At 36.0% G+C, this 20141-nt stretch overlaps 1 protein-coding gene across 2 annotated transcripts in view; it reads left to right on the top strand.

The window, feature by feature from the left end:
* Positions 1-3274: 3274 nt before the first annotated feature.
* The window catches only part of NCKAP1 (NCK associated protein 1), a 95684-nt gene continuing 78817 nt past the window's right edge, over positions 3275-20141 (top strand). The window contains exons 1-2 of one of the 2 annotated variants that reach the window (XM_090281428.1): positions 3275-3731; positions 17052-17162. In XM_090281428.1, coding sequence (XP_090137554.1) covers positions 3624-3731; positions 17052-17162 — 219 coding nt within the window. In that variant the 5' untranslated portion in view covers positions 3275-3623. The remainder of the gene's footprint in view (positions 3732-17051; positions 17163-20141) is intronic. The other variant, XM_090281419.1, reaches the window with a different exon arrangement.

Here is a 20141-nt window from a genome sequence, read left to right as displayed (position 1 = left end):
TAAATTTACCAGTTAATTTCCTATGATTACTACATATATGAAACTGTCATCTACTTTTTACATCTCTCTGAAGGCTTATAATAATTTTAATAATCTCTGAATATGTTCTAGGGACAAATTTCTTAGCTGAATAAAACTATTTAAGAATCTTTAGTACCAAAGGAACTGTGAAGACTATCTTTTATATAATGAAGAAAATAAAATCTTTAATTATGCTTTTTAAAACTTAGTTTCCTAATCATTTTTAAAAATTATGCTTTTCCAGAAAACTGTATTAGGAAAAAAAAATCACAACTGGACCATTTTTCATAACTATATAAGGTGACTCATGGTGTATGATATACTTTCGAAGACTAAAAAACACAAAGAAAATAACATATATTAATTACAATTGCCATAAAATCATATAGGCATGGCAAAATATATGATTATTGCTCACATGTTATAAGGCACTCTCAATACACTTTATACTACCCATACAGGCAACTTCAAAAGGGTTGGATCTTAATAACAAAATGTTTTTGATGCAAACATAGAGAAAAGCAAAAATTGTGAATACTTCATCTAGACCTACTCTTTTTTGCTCAAATAGACATATTCCATTCAGTCTAGGACCAATATGTCTAAAAATTAGTTACAATAAAAATTGAATGAGACCAGTATCTATAGCGTTCTCCCTTTGTAGGGAACTATAAGCAGCTAGAAGTGTTCAAGTTCATATGAAAACACGGTACCATTTTCTTGTTTTCTCTATACAGCACTTTTGAAAAACTAGAAAATATAAGCTTTCATTGGGTGGGACTGTAATTGTGCCCCTAATTTGTTTTGGCCCCCTAAAAGAGCACATCTCCCCCCCATCCCCACAACAGTCAACACCTTTCAGTTTTCTTGTTTGGCTGCTTGCCCCAAACTCCTCATGCAGCCTGGCTTTTCCCACGAGTGTTCTCACTATCCTTAAAAAAAAAAAATTATTGATTTTAGGGAGAAAGGGGAGAGAGAGAGAGAGAGGAGAGAGAGAGAGAACACCTTGGATTTGTTGTTCCACTTAGTTGTGCATTCATTTGTTGCTATTGGTTGTTTCTTTTATGTGCCCTGACCAGAGATGGGGGCAACTACACTCTAACCAACTAAGCTACCGTCAGGGCCGTTCTCAGTATCAAACTCCAGATGATTACTTCTTCTAAATTAAAATCTTAACCATCAGGTTAAAAAGTAACCAGATAAATTAAAGCCTCCAATGTGTTATTGACTTATAATAGCTTAATAGGTGATCTCTCTAGTGTGCTGGGTTGGTGAAGTATGGGGTGGTCTGTGGGCTTCTCTTTAAAACTGGTTTATCTTTTCTATCCTAATGGCTTGGACAGAAAGAGCCCAGAGGTCTAAGAGGGGGGAAACCAAAATATTTCCCTCAGCCCAAACTAAGTATAATGGGCAAAAGGGTTTTGGATAGGTGAGATGTGCCTGGCACACATTCCTCCAAAGAAGCCTTTTTTTTCCCTAATGTGGGACATTGAAAAATTCATCCCTGCCTTTTGTCATCTAGTAGTTATGGATTGAATGATGCCTTTAACCCGGTTGCCAAATCTGTTGCCCCCAGAGTACAGCAAGGATGCCAGCCTGTTAAACCAAGCATGCCGTTGTCCGGGTACAGCCAACTAACCTGGGGTCTGCACGATCCCTCCCCACGTGGGAAGGCCACCCTCCCCTCTACACCCCCACTCTTATTAGGGATTTCTGGACCCAAGGGTAGGTAGGACGACGACCATGCCCAGCTTGAAGCAGCTAGAGGAGCACGGGACCTTCGCCCATTGTCCTTTATAAGATTATAAAGGGTCTTAAGTCTGAGAGGGAGGGACTGTTATTTTTTATTGTTAAAATAATTATTATTTTTTTTTTTGAAGAAGAATATACAAAAGGGTGAAGTGGGAGAGCTTGTATGTATGACCCATGGGCATGGACTTGGGGGGCGGATTGCTGGGGCGTGCTGGGCGAAGGGAAGCAAAGGGGAAAAATTGGAACTATTGTAACAATGTAATCAATAAAATATACTTAAAAAAAGAAAAAAGATATCTTTAGGCACAAAGACTTTATTCATGGTCATGAAGTCTTATGCATGGAACTTTCAAGCATCAGCACAAGGTCAGGTATGATTGACTTTCTGGTGGATGTAGGACTCTTTTAATGCCTTTTAAATCAAATCTATTCAGTCCACTCCCTTTCTCTCCTTGGGCTAGTAAAATGAATATTTCCATAGGAAAAGTACATATACCAGCATTAAAAAATATTTTTAAAACTATTCATCACAATTTCCTCATTAAGTGTTTTGAGCTTATTTAGTCTTAGAATGTTCTTTTTTTCTGCAAGGTGGCAGAACATTTTATCATTCACTTAAAATCAATGAATATAATAGAAAAGGTTAGCATATGGAAGGAAATTAAGGCCAAAAATATCAAAGAAGCTCGAATTCTCTTGCCTGGAAATCCTGACTCCAATTGATTTACCTAAGCCATTGATTTGTTCACTTTAGGAACCATATCTAATACACTGGAGTGTGGTTGGAAAGAAACTGATGGGGGGAAAAAACGCGAGATGGAAAAGTAGTAGAAAGTTTCCAAGAAGGGGTTTTAGGGTGGAGGCCAGAAAAAAAAGGGAGCGTTCCTTCGTTCATTGAACAAGAATTTATTTTTTTGTCTCCCACATGCCAGGGATTTTCTATTCACGTCTTCTCCGGATGGGTGCTTCTCGTAGACAAATTCCGGATATGGATTATCTCAGGAATTTGCGTTGCCCTCGCTTCCGACCTCCTGTCTCACAAACCGCCATGAGGAGGGGCAGTTGGGAGGGGATTGGGAGAAGCGAAGCCCACTACGTCGAATACAACTGCTGTGTTCTGCGGGCAGTACTGTCAAACACGGGGAGGGAAACAGCGCGGAGCCACCAGCCCACTCTTAGGGGAAAACTCTCCTGAAACCAGCACCCTCCCCCAGACCGCCCCCGGGCTTCTGTTACTTTCCTTACGGAGGTGGTGCGGGAAGGCAACTTTTGGGAACTTGAAGGAGAGTGATGTGGGGCGAAGTGGGACAGGCGTAGAAATGCGACCCCCACTGGACCCGGGTTTAGGGCTCCCTAGACGAAAACAGAGGGTGTGGGCGGGCCGGGCCGGGTCTGGGCCGGTGCCGGAGGCAGCGAGGCGAGGCTGAGCGGAGAGGGCCCCCAGGCGCAGTTCCCCGTCCGGCCTGGCGGGGGCGCCGGCGCAGTCGATCAGGTGACCGAGCGCTCGTCTGGAGCTGGTGCTGCGGGAAGCGGCCTCGTTCTCAGCCGGCCGAGACGCCGCTGCCGCCGCCACACCTAGTGGAGGAGCCCGGGAAGGCGGCTCGGTGGGGGCTGGCGACAGAAGGGCGAGCGGAAGGCAGGAGGCTGCGGGGATAGGGACCCACAGGCGCCCACCGCTGCTCGCTCGGTCACCGGCGCGGAATTGGGGCGCAAGGGCCATGGGCGCGCTCCCCTGAGGCGGAGGTCGCGGGCGGGAGGGGAGGAGGCCCCAGAGAGGTTGCGGTGACCGCGGGCCGGTGACTGGGCGCGAGGAGGCCGGCGGCGGCACCACCATCACCATTACCACCATCATGTCGCGCTCCGTGCTGCAGCCCAGTCAGCAGAAGCTGGCGGAGAAGCTCACCATCCTCAACGACCGGGGCGTCGGCATGCTCACCCGCCTCTACAACATCAAGAAGGTGCGCACGGGCCGGCGAGGCCGCGGCGGCGGGGCTGGCGGGCCAGGGAATGCGGGAGGCCCTGGGGTGCGGGCGGCGCCCGGGGCTGAAATCACGGCACTGCCGCTTCGGACCCGGCCCGGGCCCAGCCCGGGGTCCCCAAGAGGCGCCGCGGCCTAATGCGGAGTCCCAGGCGTCTCCTCGTGCGGCTCGCTGGCCGGCGGGAGGCAGAGAGAAGCCATTTCCCCTCTCCCGGCGACGGGATCTGGCCGGGCCCGGGCCGGGTATGGGTGCCGCCGCTGCCGCCTCCTCCCGGGTGCCCTCGCCCCCGGGACGGGGTCGGAAGGAAAGGGAGGTCGGTGGGTGGACAAAATTGGAGTGGGGGTAGGAAAACTTGGGTTTTCCGCAACTGAGGTTGAATGGTAAGAATCTGGCGAAGATGAGAGCAATTTTTTTACTTTAATTTCTTGGTGTTTTAAGTGTGGGAATGTAGGAAGGGAATGGCTGATCTGGATGAACTCCGCATCCCCTCCACTTTGCCACTTTTATTTTAGATTGCTAGATAACAGCCATGTGAGAGCGTGTTGACGATTTGCAGTTATTTCATTTTGAAGGTGAAGAGGAGGGGGAAGTGAGGGTGGAACCAATTTTCTTCTGAAAGACTTCAGGGCTGTGAGTCACCAGAACAGGAATAACAACCTTCTCGCTCTTCCCTCTTTACACCTCCTCGTCTTAGTTTTTCCAGCCCTGTCTGATAGTACCCAACACCTTAAAGTTTGGTGTGTATACAAAATAAGAACTGTAAATATATTGCTGTTGCCACTGATCTTTAGCATATTCTGATAGTCTGAGTAGCTGTAGCTAATAGGCCCATTGAAAGTCTTGACGTAGCGTCGGCAGACGAAGGAATTGTTCGCCTGAATTGGCGTTAAGAAAACTAGATGTAAAGATAGAATAAATATAGCTTAATTTATCGTAGGAGAAGACAACCCAAATCGTTTTTCTTGTAAGACAAGGTTAGTAAGTTTAAAGAATTTGATAAAAAGAAAATGAAGAGATTTTAAAATATGGATCCTTAGCGTTTCCAAATGTGTGCTTGATGTCGTGTCTTCACTATTGTTGGCTTTTTACTGTATCATGAGTATTTCTTTTTAGTTTAATCATAGCAATAGAGTTACAACGCTTATAAGTTAGGGCTGCTGAAATAAGCATTAAAATTTTTTTTGTATCACGGGGTTCAAGTATAAACCTGGTTCACTTCAACAATTTGTTGCAGACACTGTAATTCTAAAGGAGCAGACTGCCCTGGCTTAACGGTGAAAAATTTTGTATAAGGATAGCTGTGTTCCAGTTGCTCACCTGAATGAAAGAGGGTTGATTGCCTCTAAATCCAGTGCAGTCTGGAGAGTAAAGTACCTGTTCAGTTGGTTACATTTTATGTGGCGGGGGGCTCAGTGTCATCATGCAGAAGCACTCAGTGTTTACCAGTCTTGGTTATAAATTTATGTAGGTTAGGAATAATTTAATTTTAGATAGTGTTACTTAGAGGTTGCATTGACCTGAACTTCTTTGTGAGATTACACTCCTTAAACCACTTAGAAATGGGTTCCTATATGAACTTTATCAAAAAAAAAAAAAAAAAAAAAAACCCGAGCAAGTCAAACGTTTTACTATAAGTTACTAGACCTGTGGTATTGTGGTTAAAGGAAATGGTTATGATGGTTTCCAGAAGAGGAAGTGAGAGTAACATCAAAAGTGATTTGGGTATTTAGGCAAAATACCTTTTTTTAAAAGTATTCATTAAACATTTTTTATAGTATAAATGCACTCAAACTTTACATATTCCACTTTTATAAATTAAGATTAAACTAAATTCTAGACATTTGAATTTTTATAAATCCAGTTCACTGCTTTTTCTCAAAAGCACATTTTCTTTCACTTCCTGTTTTGAGAAGTGAGACTCTTGTGTTAATAGAACTAGCAAAATTTAAAATGAGTTGAATATAATCATTATAGCCAAGCGTCAAATATTTTGAGTTATTGAAATGTTATATTTTAGCACTTAGCACATATAGTTTGTTGAGAAATATTTTATCTGCCTTGCCTGATGGTGCAGGGACAGGATTACTCATTTTTGAATTACTAGTATACTACTAGTAATTACCTACTCATTTTGCTCCAAAGCGTTTTAAAAAATTAGATGCCTATACTTGTTTACAAGGGTTTCTGGTACCAAGAATTAACCAGAAACCTTACTATGCCATGTGACTAATACCTTGCTCTTTACCTGGTCCATGAGGCCTTCAGTTAGGCCTTGTTAAAATGGGTACTACAATATCTATTATATATATTTAACATATTATACACGCAAGTGTGTGTATATAATCTTGCTGTAGTTTTAATAATAATAGATTTGTGTTTGTTCTCCTTGTGTAGTTCTGCATACAAATACATCAGATAGATATTGAATCTTTCAGCCTATGTAGGGGTGTCTATAAGACTGGCATGTCTCTTGGCTCGTGAGGGGTTGAAACATTTGTTTAAAAATCTTGCCAAAAAAAGTAAGATCTGTTCACCATGTGTTTATAAGGTTCATGCTGTCTGCATTTTTATGACAGTATAAACCATATAATCTTTTCAATCTCAGTCTCATATAGTCCTCAAAAAACCTTCCACCATATAATACATATCTGCCAATCAGTTATCATGTTTTTATTAATGCATGTGTGCATAAGATTGTCTATCAGATCTGATTACTTTGCTGTATTTTAATTGAAAGTGTGCATGGAATATTTTAGCGAGCATACAGAATGAAAAATACTTTAGTGACCTATAATCAAGAATAATATGCTTTAGCCTTGGCCAGGTGGCTCAGTCGATTGGAGCGTTGTCCATACAACAGAAGCTGTGGGTTCGATCCTGGGTCAGGGCATGTACTTGCGTTTTGGGTTCAATCCCCATTTGGGGCGTGTATGGGAGGCAACTGATGAATAGTTCTCTCTCACATTGATGTTTCTCTCTCTTCCCTCTTTCTCCCTCTCTCTAAAATAAATAAACATATTCCTGAGTGAGGATTTAAAAAAAGTAATGTACTTTAATGCTCATTCGGGGGAATGTAATATGGTTACTGAAAAATGTTTTCCAGTTTTTAAAAAAAGGAAAATTTCGTCAGATGGAAAATTTTTGAGATCCTAATATGTATAAGCTAGGGAAATTTTAAGAATTTGTTTAATCAGGGATGTAGGAATACAGAAAGGATTTTAGGGAAAAGGTGTGAAAGTGGCAAGTAGTTTTACATTTAAATTATTTTTTTCTGAATTCTTTAAAGTTTTATTGTTTATTAAAAATATGTCTTCCCTTTTCCAGACCTTATGTAGTGAATTTTAATATTTTTTTTCAGACTACTTTTATATCTGTTAATGTGGCATGGTGACAGTGTGTGGTGGTGGTGGTGAAGAGTACTGGACCAGAAGTTAGGAGACCTGCATTCGAATCTTCAATCTGTCACTGAGAGTTCTATAACATTGAGTTAGGTGTCCTTACTCTCGTGAGCTCCATTTCTCCTCATCGGTGAAATGAGAGACAAGTAACTGTGAAAGGAACACTAAAGTTGATTCCAGCTCTGATTATGTTATTTTGACAACATTGTGAAGTACCAGGATAGAAATTACCTCTCATTTTAGACAGTAACTGAGCTCAGTTTAGTTTTTCATAATAAGAGATAGTAATGCTCTACCTATTTCACTGGATTATTTGAGAAGATAAAAGACTATAACAGATGTAAAAATTGTTTAATAAAATGTCTATAAATGTAAGATAGTATTTATTTAGGAGTCTCAGCCATCTTTTGGGTAGCATGTGTTTTTCTGAAATTTTACTGCTATTTATCAAACACATTCCCATATTTCAAAAGAAAACACTTTTGGTGAGTTAAAAAATATTTTTGCTGTTGTTTATTCTTTTTTTTCTCTTTTTTTACATCATCACCAACATGAACTTAATAACTGTACCAAAAAGTTCTCAGTTTATACTTGCATATTTTTTCTCTTGTTAAATTATTATCTCAACTCTAAAGGATAGAAAAGACCCACCCAAACTTTTTAAAATGGAATATTTTTTCAGATTTCAACATGTTTTTAATTTTTGATTAGAGCAATATTTTTTTTCTCCCATAGCCCTTTTCCCATGATTATGGATGCATTTACTTCATGAAGAAAGAAATTAATAGAAAAGCAGTGTAAAAGTGAAAGTTATTAGCTGGTATCTGCTTATCTATTGGGAAAAAAAGGTGCATATAAGTGGTGCAAGGTGAAGGGAGGGTGTCCAGCTTCAGTCCCCTCTGTTTCATGTTATGTTTCTCTTCATTTAGGATGTTGTTATTTTCTCTGTTGGTCAATCAGGAGCAGAAGCATGTTCTAAGGGTTGGATTGTGGCACATTCTAGACTAATAAGTTATTATAAATATAAAATACTTTTCTCCCAGTGGGGTTTCATTATCAAGAGCCTTAAACATATTGAGAAAAATAATGTTTTTTAAAAATGTAAAGAACAAATCCTGTTTTGTCCGTTTTGAACTTTATTATTTTCTTATTTTTAATCCTCATCTGAGGAACCCACCTCCCCATTGCTTTTTAGAGAGAGGGAGGGAGGGAGAGGGGGAAAAGGGAGAGAGACAGACAGAGAGGGAGAGAAAGTAAGAAACATCAGTTGAAAGGTTCCTGACCCATGATCAAACCACAACCTTTCAGTGCATGGGACGATGCTCCAACCAATTGCACCACACTGGCCAGGGCTGTAACTACTTTTCAAGGAAGCTGCTGGTATAAATGAGAATTTAATAATTCTTGTTATGCCGGATGGTAGGGAAGGAGATAAAGATCACTGAAAAATACTTAAGAAAAATTTATTTTTAGTTTTGAAGTGGCAATGATAGATTATCATTGTTTTGTGGAATTGCTAATAAATTAAATATTTCATTTTCTTAATAATTGAATAATTCAAGAGTAACATGTTTATTGTCAAAAACTAAAACATAACAGAAATGTGACTTCAAAAATTCTTTGCCTGCCTAGTCCCACTTTTAAAAATAAGCCCCATATACTTATACCCTTCTCTGTACAATTGCTAACATGCGCATGAGTATTTTATTATTTTATAATTAAATTAGGTTCTTCCTCCACACTGCCCCCCAGTATCATGTGACACTCCCCTCTGCATCTGTCTTCATAGCCCTTCTCAGATGAATGAAGACTGACCCATTTTCAAGGAAATGACTTTCCTCCTCCCTGTGCTGGCTGGAGTTGTGGGACAGTGTGTGATTTCTTAGTGATTTCCTGCAGTGTTGGCTCCTCTTGCAAGGTTGGGAGGCGATAAACACCATCCCTGGAATTCTCAATAAATTTTTATTACTTAAAAAAAAATTAGGTTCTTTAAAAAAATAAAATTGAAGAAGCATGGTACAGTTCACATATAAATGAAATTGGGTTTCTAATCATTTTCTTGTATACTTATATTTTACAAAAAATTAAAGCAGTGGACATACTTAGCTTGCTACATCCAATGTTAAAATGAGGCCCAGATGAAAAAGTCTGTCATGTTGAAAGTTCTTGTCCTTACTAGTTAGGATGATTGAAAATCTAATTCATATTCTTTTTTGATAATTTACTGGCAATGTTAGTATTAAGTAAAATTCCAATGATAATTTTGGGTCAGGTTCCTTAGATGTGCATTTTGTATGTTACTAGAATTAATAGTTTTCTCTCTTTATGTCTAATAATAATATGTAATAAAAGTAATGCGAGCTGCCATTTAATGAAACTCTGCTATATGCTAAGTTTTTGGAATTTTTTTATTTGTCCTTATATCTGTGATTTAGGTACCTATTTTATAGATAAAACAGTTGAATTATAGTGGTTAAGTAATTTGCCCAATTCTTACTCTAGAAAATAAAAATTTGATCAGTACCTTTCTTTCGTGGGCCATGAATCTGAGCTCTTAATTGTTTTTGCCATTAGACTTATATTCATTCATTAGTGAAATTTTTGTGGGAGATATAATTAAATTTTGAAGATACGATAACCTTAAAGAAATAGATAATTATATTACAGGAATAACTTTCCTCTTTACTGTAGACTACTAATGTATAAACTTTATGTGGATTTATATTAAAACACCATTAAGATTGTACTGTCAGTATACTAAAGTGATTATTAATGGAAACTTCTGGTTAGGCTTGTAATATATTAAAGTAAGAAGTAGTTTAGAATTAGGGATTTTAAAATTCAATTTATTCAGAAATTTTGGGGAAAATGTATATTTACTTTTCATTTTTATACATTTTTCCTTTGTGATTGTTTTTAATAGTCTCTGACATATACACAGACTGAAAGTACTAACCATACAAGTAACACTGAAGAAAATAAACAGGAAATTTTGCTTAAACCGGGGGAAGAATACATATAAAACAGAAAGGAAGGTGTAAACTAATTTTAAGGACACATGCATCATTTCTCACTTGGAGATATTTTGTTTTTAACTTTTAAATTTTGGATATCCTTTTTTTCACTCTACATTTTGAGTTCTAGTCAAATGTTAACAATTTCACGTTGGAAAACCCTGCAACATGCACTATAAGAAATGCAGTTAAGGGAGCATGTCTAGTTAGTTTGTTTCTTTCTGTCTTGAACTTAGCAGTCCCAGGGTGTATTTTTTTGTTGACTGGTTTTAAGATTGCCTTTATTAGTAAATGTAGGATCATTTTTCAATTTTGATCCTATTAGGAAATTGCAATACTGTATTTAGAGTGGTAAGTTGTTTACTTAAGTTGACAGTGAGGAGAACATCTAATCATTCCTTCAAATATGGTACTGAAATGTTTTACTTAAGTCAGATTTCATAAGCTTTTGAATTGTTAGTTTTTAAGTGGGTTGTATATATGTGCCAATTTCAAAGAAAGCTCTTGTTTTAAGTAAAAGAGCTTATACTGGAAAATACTTTCTTATTGCATAGTTGATTATTGTAGATACTGAACAGTAATAAAACTGCATCTTTAAAACTATTTTGTAAGTCATATGAGCTATTTCAGTTAGTTTCAAATATCGAAGGTTTCTTTTTCACTCATTCATTTATTCTTCATTTATTGACTACCTTCCTGGATACAGGGAAGCGTACTCATACATTAATATGCAGTCTCCAGGGCCAACAAGTCCATAACTCAGTGGGTGGGAGCAGAGTATAGATATTTAACTAATGTGCGGTGTGTAAGTGTGGTTGTGGGAGTCTTGAGAGGGAGTTAAAAATTCCATTCTGTGAGAGATGGAAGAAGAGTTATATTTGTCTTGATTTTGAAATATGAATATAAGCTTCAGCCAGGCAATGACAAGGAGTAGCCAGTCATTATTTAAGATTCTAGAACTTTTATTCAGTAGAATATATAAAGATACAAAATAGGCCCTGGCCTGGTGGCTCTGTTGGTTGGAGTGTTGTCCTGTACACCTAAAGGTTGCCGGTTCGATTCCCTTCAGGGCACATACCTAGTATATGGGTTTGGGTGAGTATGGTAGGCATCCGATGGAAATTCCTTCCTTTCTTCCTTCCTTTCTTCCTTCCTGCCTTCCTTCCTTCCTTCCTCCTTCCCTCCCGCCTTTCCTCCTGCCCTCCCACTCTCTCCCTTTCTTTTCTATCTTCCCTCTTCTCCTCCTCCCCTGACCTCCTCTCTCTTTAAAATCAATAAACATACCCTCTGGTGAGGATTTTTTAAAAGGTAAAAAATACACAAAGTTATAAAATATCTTAGTAATGTCTAATGTCCTCTTTGCAGGCGTAAAGCCTCTAAATTTCGGTATCATTTTCCATATTTGCTGGATATCCTGTGGTTGAGAAAGCTAGTAGATTCTAGACATTTCTTAATTATTCATTTTAACTATCTGAGATTACAATTTTATATACTTACTGCTAGCACAAAATAACTGCAAAGTAACTTTATATTTCAGAAGTATATTCTCCAGTAGTCCTTTAAAGATCAGCTTTTTTAGAACAGTAAAAATATAACCAGATATAACACTTTAAAAACTATAACAGAACCTGTTTTTTAATAAACTGAGATGTTTCTGTATATTGGAAGCTGAAAACTGTTTAAGGGCAACAGTGACATATCTTGTGAATTGAATAGTAATTAGTAACTCATTTGAATCATTAAAATTTTTAATAATGAATTTTGAAATATGAGATGGGTTGAAATATTACTTAGGTCCATGATTTTTTTCAGAATTTAGGCTTAAAAAAATCCTAATTTATATATCTTTAAATTTGCAGTGATTGGCTCTAAATAAGAGGTAGTTATGTTGATGAATTACATTAAATTTAAAGCATTTCTAATAATTTCAGTATACTTTTTTATCAAGCTTCTTAATCCAAATTGTAACAGTGGAGTACTCCTGCCTGCCTGCCTTCCTTCCTTCCTTCCCTCCCTCACAGATTCAGATAGTCTACTCTGGTCTTGAGCTTTTTAGTCAAAGACGTTTTGTGGCCTGAGTAAATTATGTGGTTTTCCAAAACACCTTCGTTCTTTATTTTTGGTGATAACACTGTATTTGTGTTTTGTGAAAAAATGAACTTGGAGATATTGAATCGGCAATCAATGCTGGCTTGGAATTGGTTAAATGGAAATCTTATTTTGATACCTGGGAACCCACTCTGAATATCCGTGTGTTCTGAAAAGTTTTATTTTAAAAATAGAAAATAATTGTTTAGAACTTAATTAAGTACTTAATACCAGGCACTGAAATAAGCACTTCATGTGCTTTTTGTGTTTTAAAAATCTGAATAATTGACTTAAGTATGTAATAGTAGTAGTGTTCTCAATTTATGGCTTAGAGAACTGAGGCTCAGAGGTTAAGCGTCCTGCCTAAGTTCATATGGGTTGTGTTCTACTAGACTCAGATACAGTTCTGGATTGTTATATGCAAGTATTTCCTTTAAGAGTAGTATAATTTTATCTGTCACATTAAGTAGTCCTAATTTATTGAATTAAAAGATAATTAAAATACTCATACAAGATAAAATTCCAATTCTGAGAACTGGAAATTTAAGTGAATAAATATTTAAATTTGCTTTTGGTCTTATAGAATTTTAAATTATAGTATTTTTTTCCTTGTCAAAGCATTCTGAGTGAAGATAAAGTAAAACAAGGTTTTGGAGGAGTGAATTGTTTTTTTAATTTTGTGATTTAGTTGTAGTTTCTTGTTTTATATGGTGAAGTAGGGCTGTAAGATTCAGGGATTTATATGCGATTTTACCCTGTACCCTTTCTTTTTTGGGAGGACAGAATTCAAATTTTATTTCATTGAATTGGTAATCTGTTAAATCTTCTGATTTAGTCTTCTTGGTAAAACTGTTTGAAACATGCTGTATTAATCTAAAATGTGTTGATAACTAGATACAATAGTAAATATCATTTTCTTAAATGTGGTACTTTAAAGGGTGATACTTTTAAGAGTGAAAGATTAATTTTGTATAGTATTGTAGCTGTAGTAGAATGAGAAGGGCTTTCAGGTGTACCAACTGCAGGCTATGTTCTTAAATACAAGTTGACTGTGATTACGTAAAGTGAAGTTTCTTTAGTCACAGTGAGGAAGAGTAATCTTTATAAACTGAGACATCTAGTTAGTTGGAATTTTCCTCTATTGCTTTAATGTAGTAGGAAATCCTTAAATGAATTACTGAGTATGGCTCTTTGTCAGAATGTATTTATATAGATGTTAACTTAGTCAAGTCTTAAGTCATTGTTTATTTTTATTTTTTTGCCTCAAGTATCCACCTGCAATTGTCTCTATTGGCATTAAGTAAATCAAATTGGTTGGTTTCAGAAAAAACAAAATGGGATCTAGTACATGCGAAGTGTCTGATCCTTTTATTTTTTATTGGTAATTTTTGAGTGCTCATGGTATGCCAAATATATTCTGCACACAAATACACATGCATATAGACGCATGGACACACACACTCCTGTCATAGGCCTCAAAACTTTTTACAGTAGATTGTAATTATTATCTATTTAAAGATGAAGAAACTGAGACACAGAGAAGTAAAATCACTTTGTTATGGTTACATAGACAGGAAGTGTTTGAGCCAGGATTTGAAAATGGACAACTTATCTAAGAACTCCTGTTCTTAACTACTAGGTTCAACTCTTATTTTTTCTTTTTTTTAAGATTTTATTTATTTACTTTTAGAGAAAGGGAAAGGGAGGGAGAAAGAGGGAGAGAAATAGCGATCGGCTGCCTATTGCCCCAACCAGGAGCTGGCTTGCAACCCAGGCATGTGCCCTGACTGGCGGCCTTTTGCTTTGATACTTAACCAACTAAACCACGCTGGTCAGGGCTAAACTCTTTATATAAATACAAGTTTGGTATGTTTACACTTAGAGTAAATAAAGGAATATGTGATTGGAAGAGGGAACTGTAGTCATTATTGATAGTTCTGTGTACAGTGATAAAGACTATTTGGTGATTATACTTAAAAAAATATTTTTTTAATTTATTGATTTTAGAGAGTGAGGAAGAGGGGAGAGAGAGAGAAACATTGATTTATTGTTCCACTTATTTATGCCTTCATTGGTTGATTCTTGTTAGTGCCCAGCCTGGGAATTGAATACACAGCTGTGGCTTAGCCGGACAATACTCAAACCAACTGAGTTTCTAGGCCAGGGCTGTGATTGCTCTTCATATGAGACTTTTACTTGGGTAATTATAATTATTATAGCCATTATTAACAACAGCTACCATTTTTAGAGCACTTAGGTGCCACCCTTTTGCTCAATCTATACATTGTTTATCTCTTTTCTAATCCTCACAATGACCCAGTGAGGTAAGTACAAATTTCTTCATTTACACATGAAGAAACTGAGACTAGGGTATGTTATGTAGTGTAGTCGAGACCCCATGGTAGTAAGTGGTGAACATTGAAAGTCAGTCAGTCTTATTCCAGAGTCTTTTCTTAACCTTTCTGGCATACTGTCTCCCAGGGTATTATGTTTAGGTATGGCTTACTGAGCAATGTGGGGAAAAGGTAAATCAGTTCTAAGGAAAGGAGATTATATCACCATTTGTTTTTTCCATTGAAATGAAATTACATAATTTTTTTCAATGTGAGATGGAAGAGCTGCTCAATATGTATTTTTAGTTACTTGATTAAATTCTTATTAAAATTTGTGATCATGGGAAATGGATATGGTAGGCTATCATTTTTATTATTTGATAATCACTAATCTTGAAATGGATAGTTGATTTTTTAAGTAATTAGAATGTGAAAGATAGTACATGTCATTAAAAAACTGAACATAGTTTGAAATCACTTTAGGTTTCTGTACTACCTCATTCTTGTTTATGAAACTTGATTTTCATTATATCACTGATGTAAAGAAATGCTAATCTGTAGCTATTTTTATTGGGACAGATTCTCAGTTATGTAGCTCTTAGTTATTCTTATTTTATAGTGTAATGTTTTTGGAAATGGATTAATTGGAAGATTAATTTATAAGATTAATATATTAAACAATGATAGTCTATTCTGAGGAAAAGTCAGATATATTTTAATATTTATGATATTGAAATGGAATTTTCATAGTAGCCTTGTGTCAATTTGGGTAAAGATTACAAAGTTCTAAATTTCTTAAAGTTAATTTTGTTGTATCTGATTATGTATGAGAAGTAACAGAATTCTTATGGTATTCCTATTTCCATTTGGAAAATATAGGAATATTTGCATTGATTTTTATAATTTGGCTTGGAGGAAAGCTAGGTGATGTTTGAAAAATAGTTTCAATTTAAGCTGAAGAGCAAGTCATCCAATAACGATTTATTCTTATTCTTGGCTACCGTTTCTTTTTAAGGTATGTAAAATTTCACAGTTTTGCTCCTGTTTTTATAGTTGCATGTAGTCTTTATTTTTTCTTCTAGAAATATTTTAAGTTGATTTAGAAAGTGCACCAAGAAACTGACATGGTTATACCCTTACACAGTATTTAAATATGTATGAGTAGTATAAGCTCTTATGATTATTGTAACTACAACTCGCTACTTAGAATACGTACCTTGAAAATTGTAGCACCATATAGTTCTAATCTTGTTTTGATATCATAGTCTGCAGTGCATAAGTTCTCTACTGAAACGTATGTTATAGCTTGACCATCAATGTTTACACGTAATTTTCTCTCTTTTTATTACAATGCTTCCCCAGCAAGGACAAGTTTGGAAGGTTTGCAAAGCTTTTCACCTTCCCTCTGCCCGCTTGCCCGCTTTCAGATCAGTTTCATGTTTCATAATTTCTCTTTCTGCAATCCACAACAAAGCTATAGTAAATGAAAAAACATTAAATTGTAACACTATTTTCTCATGTATAGGAAAGTGATATAAATGTTCAAAGGACACATCCTTTTTAAAATGCAATAAAAAGGAGTTAAATAGGAATGTTATAATTTTAGTAATTCCCTAGGAGATAATGTCTCAGTAGCAAGCAGTTAATTAAATGTCACACAATGAAACAGTGAGCACTATTGAAGATTGTATCCTGTATTGCTAATAGTTCAGATAAAAAGTTCTTTCCAATAGTGATACCTTACATTTATGTAATGCTTTACAGTTAACTGTAGAGAATACTATACTGCTGATGTGGTCAAAATGTAAAATTTCCATTTGTTCTGTGCTTAGGATATATATATATATATATATATAACATGTAGATTTATTGTTTGAAGTACTGCTGGTATGATGGAAAACACTGCTGGAACTCAAATGTTTAGAGGAAAAGGCAACACACTTTAGTACGGTAAAAACAATTTTAGCAGCTTCCAGTTCTTTTGAACTAGGGCTCTTGTATTAAAATGTTTATAGTGAACAAGGAAAACATTTTGGAAAAGACATTTAAACATAAGCTTTTATTGTATAACACTTAGAAAGAAACATTTCCACTATTTTACTGAATATTTAATTTTGTAATATTTTATTAGCTTCAGTTGAATACAATCCTACCTCAAACCAAGAACTTTTTTCCTTTTTCTTTTTTTCTTTTTTTAAATTTTTTTAGGTTTGAGCTTTTTCCTTCACTGCTGTTCTGCGCTAACTGCTTTAAAACTTTCCATGCATTTTTTTCAGTAGAAGAACATCTCTGTACTGTCTCCCATTGCATATTTCAGCTGTGACAATCCCTGCACTTTGCCTATTCATTTTATCACCTGCTCACCAAAAACAATAAATCTCTCTTAAATTCTGATTACAGATTTGCTATTGTTTCTTGGTTTTAGAGGGATGCATTTCACTTTTTTTTATTACTGTTGTTTTATAGGCATGTGGAGACCCCAAGGCAAAACCGTCCTACCTTATTGACAAAAATCTGGAATCTGCTGTGAAATTCATAGTCAGAAAGTTCCCTGCTGTAGAAACCCGCAACAACAATGTAAGTCATCTACGTTCTTGTATTGCTTGATTTTCGCTATCAAGGGAAAGTAATGGTCAGTACAATGCTCGAAGTAGCTGTTATTTATCTAATTATTTATATTTTGATTTACAAATTATATACATTAATTAAGGGTTTTTAGAGACAATGTTCGTATTTGTGAAATTGTAAAAAATGACTCTGAGCTACCTTGCCATTTTATTATGCGTAACATAAGATCTTAATTTCTTACACACTTCCTCCCTTTCAAGTTGCAACAGAGAATAAGGTAATACGATATGTATACATTCCAAATATTTGTATGACAAGTTGGGGAATTTTTTTCATATAGTCATAAACTTAACTTTATTTTGATGTTAGTGTCGTTATACAGCTTGTATTGTTTCTAGTAATTAAATTTAGTTTTAAAATAAATTTGATTCTTTAATGTCTTTATAATTAAGAAACTCATTTTTGAAATTTATAACAAGGTGGGTGGTGTTAAGATCTTTATTATCCCATATTTTCTCAGGTGAGTAAGTTTCTCTTAGTACATTGAAATATAGTCATATTCAGAGTCTTCCTGATTTCAAATAGTACACCTATTTTTCATGGCTCATAAAATCTCAGTGAGCTCTTCAGAGAATCTTTTAAGACATATGTATGAAAATTTCCATCAGAGAGCAGGCATAGTTCAGGAGTATGAGGTCTTTTCTTAGAAAATTGGCAAGATCTGATTAAATATATAACCACTTTAATGACAGTAAAACTTGTTAAAGAGTAAATAAGGAATTTTTGCTGTTCTTGATTTGCTGGGTGAACTGCTAATAATAACGTTTTTTTTCAATAGTTTTACTTCCTTTCTCAACTTGCAGCGTAAAATTGATTTTTAAATAACAGCTTTAGTGATATATTCACGCATCATACAGTTCAGCCACTTTTAAGGTATAAAATTTAGTGGTTTTTAGTACATCCACAGAAATGTGCATCCAATAGCACAATCAATTTTAGAATATTTTCATGACCACAAAAAGAAACCTTGGACCCATTAGCAGTCATTCCTGCCAACCCCCAGCACTAGGCAAATACTAATCTACTTTCTGTCTGAATGTTTATTCTGGAGCTTTCATATAAATAGAATCATATAACGTGGTTTTTTGACTGGCTTATTCCATTTAGTGTAAGGTATTCAAAGTTTATCCAAGTTGTGTAGCATATATCAGTACTTCATTTCTTTTTATTGCCAAAAAATATTACATTGTGTGGATATACCACATTTTATTTATTCATCAGTTGATTGATGTTCGAGTTGTTTCTGGTTTTTTGACTGTTAAGAATAATGCTGCTATGAACATTTGTGTAAAAATTGTGTGAACATACGTTTTCACTTCCCTTTTATATACAGGGTTGGCAAAGGTAGGATGACAATTGTGAGTATAGGAAACAAGTTTATTCTTGTATTATTATTTATTATTTTCCATACAAACAACTGTAAACCTACTTTTTCCTATTTTTACCTAGGAGTGGTGGTTCTGTGTGTAACCTATAAAATCAATTACACAATGTTATTGAATGTTATGACTGTATAGAATTTACTCTGGTGGTTTTGTTCGCAAACTCAGAGTTTTTTCATATGGCCTTCACAGCTATTCTGTGTAATAAATGCTATTTTGTTATTTTTTTATCTGCTTAAGTACTATGTCATGGGTGTTTGTGAAGTTTTGTGATCTCAGTTTTGATCTGGGCCTGACAGAATTCTTGTGAGGGAGGTTCCAACCAACTTGGATTAGGAAATAAGAAATGAGAAGCTCAGTTTTATTATTATTATTTTTAATCTCATAGATGTAGTTAAGGTCTGGTAATAATAGCAGTATCAGAGATTGATAGGAACTTACATATTGCTATCTATTAAGTGCACTGAAGAAATGGTATTGATATCACAGTAGGTTTTGTCCTTTTTATTCCTGGTTTTGAGTACTGTATAAGTAGTGCAACACAGAGTACGCTGAGTGTATCTCAGGGGTCAGGGAGAATTACTGGGTTAGCACTACTTCTGTTTTGATTCATGTCATACCAGCACCACTTGTCCCCAATTTCAGAAAAGACATTCTTCATAAATGTTTGAGTGAAAAAGCCAGCAAATTTTTTTTGAAGTTTTTAAAACAGAGCTTTACAAAAGGCTAATCTTATTTTGTAGCCAAAATTGTTAATTCTTGTTCCTGCTTGCATACTTTTAAATCCCATTAGAAGCTGTGAGCACTTAGATATCTGGTATACAGCAAAGGAGGGCACTCTGGACAGAGAGCAGAATTGGTCCTTAACATGGCTTCAACAGTGATGATTTTGGACTCTGTAGAGTCACTTTTACTGTTTTGCTCAGGCCCCTTTGTTACCAAGTATGAACTTTGTACCTCCCAATTCTGGATTTAGGGAAGTCTGGGCTAAGGGACTTTATATTTTATTAACAGGTAAAAATAGTTTTGCCCAAGGTATTTTAAAAGGCATTTTATTAAAAGTTCAGGTGTATGTTAAACCTATTTTTGTGAAGCTTTTTGGCTAAAATTTTTGAACTTAATTTTCCCCTCTTTCTACATCCAGAAGCTAGCTCGTTGTTTATTTTTATTTTTTTAATTATATTTTATTGATTATGCTATTACAGTTGTCCCAATTTTCCCCCTTTGCCTCCTTCCACCCAGCACCCCCACTCCCTCACCCCATTGATCATGTCCATGTGTCATGCCTATGAGTTCTTCAGCTACTCCATCTCCTATACTGTACTTTACATCCTCATGGCTATTCTGTAACTACCTATTTGTACTTCTTAATCCCCTCAACCTCTTCACCCATTCCCCTACACCCTCCTCCCATCTGACAGCTGTCAAAATGCTCTCCTTATCCATAATTCTCTGTCTCTGTTCTTCTTGTGTGTTTAGTTTGTTTTTTAGATTCAATTGTTAATATGTATTTATTGCCATTTTATTGTTCAAAGTTTTGATCTTC

The sequence above is a fragment of the Furipterus horrens genome, unplaced genomic scaffold, assembly GCF_987537825.1.
Source record: "Furipterus horrens unplaced genomic scaffold, mFurHor1.1.pri manual_scaffold_1, whole genome shotgun sequence".
In the NCBI taxonomy this organism is placed as follows: Eukaryota; Metazoa; Chordata; class Mammalia; order Chiroptera; family Furipteridae; genus Furipterus; species Furipterus horrens.
Note: the sequence above shows the minus strand (reverse complement) of the source record. Positions and strands in the feature narration are given on the sequence as shown.